The sequence below is a fragment of the Lolium rigidum genome, chromosome 6 (genome assembly GCF_022539505.1).
Source record: "Lolium rigidum isolate FL_2022 chromosome 6, APGP_CSIRO_Lrig_0.1, whole genome shotgun sequence".
Taxonomy (NCBI): domain Eukaryota; kingdom Viridiplantae; phylum Streptophyta; class Magnoliopsida; order Poales; family Poaceae; genus Lolium; species Lolium rigidum.
The window spans coordinates 112,128,190-112,131,462 of record NC_061513.1 but is presented as its reverse complement, the minus strand read 5'-3'; the positions used below and the strand labels follow the sequence as shown (position 1 = coordinate 112,131,462).

At 50.2% G+C, this 3,273-nt stretch overlaps 1 protein-coding gene across 1 annotated transcript; it reads right to left on the bottom strand.

The window, feature by feature from the left end:
• Positions 1 to 423: 423 nt before the first annotated feature.
• Positions 424 to 2,867, bottom strand: LOC124663127 (potassium channel KAT3-like). Its single transcript, XM_047200867.1, has 9 exons — positions 2,656 to 2,867; positions 2,339 to 2,554; positions 2,092 to 2,241; positions 1,830 to 1,887; positions 1,429 to 1,746; positions 1,069 to 1,308; positions 864 to 962; positions 729 to 761; positions 424 to 624 (listed from the first exon to the last, which is right to left on the bottom strand). Exons 1-9 carry the CDS (start codon positions 2,865 to 2,867, stop codon positions 424 to 426), a joined length of 1,527 nt encoding a protein of 508 aa, XP_047056823.1.
• Positions 2,868 to 3,273: the final 406 nt, after the last annotated feature.

Genomic DNA, 3,273 nt, shown 5'->3' with positions numbered 1-3,273 from the left:
TTCTATAAAAAGATGGTGTACTCTAAGGTAATAGAAAACAACAATTACCAGCGATTCCCAGCACGTGTAAATTTATTAAAGTGGGGCATGCCCTTTTGATCCGGGCTCATGTTGGGATAAACCGAATTGCATGGTGCTACCCTCGATCAGATTAATTATGTGCTAATACAATCAATAATTATTGGGCGTGTTACACCCGTTAAAGCACAACTACTAATTATGCATATGGAGGTTTACACTAATATTGAATAGCTTGTTGCGTTCTTGGAGAAGTGAGTTTTTTTTTCTTTTTTTTTTTGCGAAAGCTTGGAGAAGTGAGATTGTCTCAAGGATTCGGCCTCTCCTCGGTAGGCAAGGGACCAGTCATTCGAAGCACAAAGGCAGCACAGTCCTTGGCGTATAGCTTAATAGCGTGGTCGCTACTTAAATATTATTTACTTGTTGAAGGTTGAGTCTGATGATTTCGCCATCTTCTGCATTTTCTTGGATGATATCCATCAGCTTGGGCCTACTGATCCTGAGAACCTGAGATAGTTTCGTCGTCCGGAAAGTGAACGTCTGCGGCTTGTTGCACAGTACTCCGATCTCCCCGAGCAGTCCACCCTCAGTTGTTTTTCCACAGACCTGAAATACGCACATTAGCAGTGGATATTTCAAGGAAAAACTCTGCACTTTGCAGTGCATGTGTTGTTAGAAAATGAGAAAGTCAGGAATTCAGCAAATATTACCCGCTCTGTTCCATCGAGGAACGCCACAACATCCTGTAAATTAACGAAGATGCACGTTAATCAGTATACTCAAGTCGTACCAGGTTAGTGCATTGATCATAAACGGGGTAAATCATAGTAAGATTCCACACATACCACTTCTCCGGTGACAAGAAGGTGCAGGTCCGATGGGTACTCGTTCTGCAATATGATGTCCTCCTTTGGGGCAAAGTACTCGGCTACCATCTCAGTCACCTGCGTATATAGTTGAACCAAATTTCATCTGTGAGTACCCTCTTCTTACATCTTCAATTCTTCAGGGAGCGTAACTTAAGGATTTTACTAGTAGCTAGCTTCTCACCAGTTGCTGGATGAAACCCGAGGAGACTCCCTTGAACAGGTAAGCTCCATGAACCACCGGGTAGAAGAGATAGAGAGAAATGCTCGATCGCATCGCCCTGGGTAGTATGTCTAGCGTCTCCTGCTGCTTGAGCCCCTCCGCCTTGAACCTTAGGCATATGTGGTTGAGCATCTGGTCCTCTATCTGCCGCGGCAGCTGGTTCCTCGCCGAGAAGTCCGAAGCTGCCTGAATCATGTCCCTCTGCATTTCGTTTCAGGCCCAAGCCATGATCATAAGTATATAGCACAATCAATATGCATGCGGTGGGAGCAGCGTATACTCCAATGTCTGGTTGCAGATAAGGGAGGTGATCACACATACAAAGTCTCTGGTTCGGCCGGTGCTGTGGACGACGAGGTTGGTCATGTTGCCGATGAGGTAAGCGGTGAGCCAGAGGTTAAAGAGCATGTACGAGATGCCGAAGAGCATCTCCCTGGCGTTCTGTGCGTGCAGGTCGCCGTAGCCGGTGGTGGTCATGGTGGTGATGGACCAGTAGAGGCAGGTGACGTAGCGATCCCACAGCCCGTCCTCCCTGAAGTCCGGCATGACGGCGCCGATCCAGGTCCTCGCCGGGTTCGGATACCTGTCGGCGATGAGGTAGTTGATGCACCCGGCGCAGTGTACGGCGAACAGGGTGACCTGCATCCGTAATGCATCATCCATGAAGAATTTACTAGGTACAGGTTAGGAACGACAGAAAGTAAGACAGAATCTGGACGTACTGAGATGAGCTTGGTGCAGCGTATCACCGCGTAGTTGAAGCGGATGTCCTTTTCAAGCCTAGTAGGGAGTAAAGCATCATGTTAATTGTGTTGCACGTACGTCAGACCAGAGAGCACTGTAGTACACAGTGCTTAATCAGATACTCCTACGTCAGACAGACACCACTACAGTGCTTAATCAGATACTCCCTCCGTTATGGATACACAAATTGTATCTAGATACATCTACATCAGCGACAACTAATATAGAGTACATACATACCTTGCAAACAGGGAACTGACTCTGCGCAACCGCCAAAGTCGAAGAACATTGAGGAACCTGAAGCCGAGGCCGTGCTTGTTGAAAAGGTGGTTGATGGAGTGGAATGGGACAGTCGAACACACATCGAAGATGAACCAAGTCGACAGATACCTGCAAACCAAAGAAATGCAGGACTTACATACAGGTAAACGCACTGCCTGAGAATTAACTGTACAAATCCTGAAGGAAGAACAGAAGAAGCACGCACCTGATCGCGATTTTCTTCGGATCGTCGACGACAAGGTAGGACTTCTTGTCGACGAACGGCACGAAGAAAGTGAGGACGATGTCGACGGCGAAGAAGGCATTGACGACGTCGTCCACGACAAAAGGCGCCCGAGGAAGGTATCTCATGAAGGCGAACTCCAGCGGGCATATCCACGCCGAGTACACCACAAGAAGGATCAGGAACGTCTCCCATACCCTGCAAATAATCGAACAGTTCTGGATCATCATGCATGCCTATCTAACAGTGCTACCTTCCGAGCATGCGAGCAAATGAGAAAGGCTAGCGATCGAGCGTACTTGTATCGAGGATCGTAAGGCCAGACGAGGTACTTCCTGAGCCTGCTCGGGGTACTCTGGTGCTGGGCGGCGGTGGCGCCGAGCGACGGCAGGAGATCGTCAGGGACGTTGCAGCCATTGAACCCGGCGCCTCTTTCTCCATTGTAGCATGGGAAGCACCGTGTCCCCCATGACCCCTTGCGAGGAGAGGAGGAAGAAGAAGAGCGTGCCATTTCGCTCTTTCTCTCTCTCTCGCTCGCTCGCTCCAATGGCGGTTGCTCGTGTTCTTTCTGCCGAGGGACGCCGCGGCCGCACCGGCGTATTTATACCGGCCGGAGCGGCACGGCCGCGCGGGGCGGGCCCTCTTTGTTTCCTCGCGCCGTTTCGGCCGCGCCTCTGACCAAAACGGTTCTGTGGAACGGGAAACAACTTTAGGAAGACGATAACTCGCCTTTGGTCTTGTCACGGTAGACATTTGCGACGGGCTGGAATCGCCTGATGTCTCGTGTCCCTCTGTACGGGTTCGTGGACTTGTCGATCGCAGATTGCGTCCTCGGCCAATGGGTGGCGCGGCCATTACCGTAGTGCTGGTGCACACGGGGCTGCAGGGTTTTGATTGGCCATAATTCTTTCAGTTGC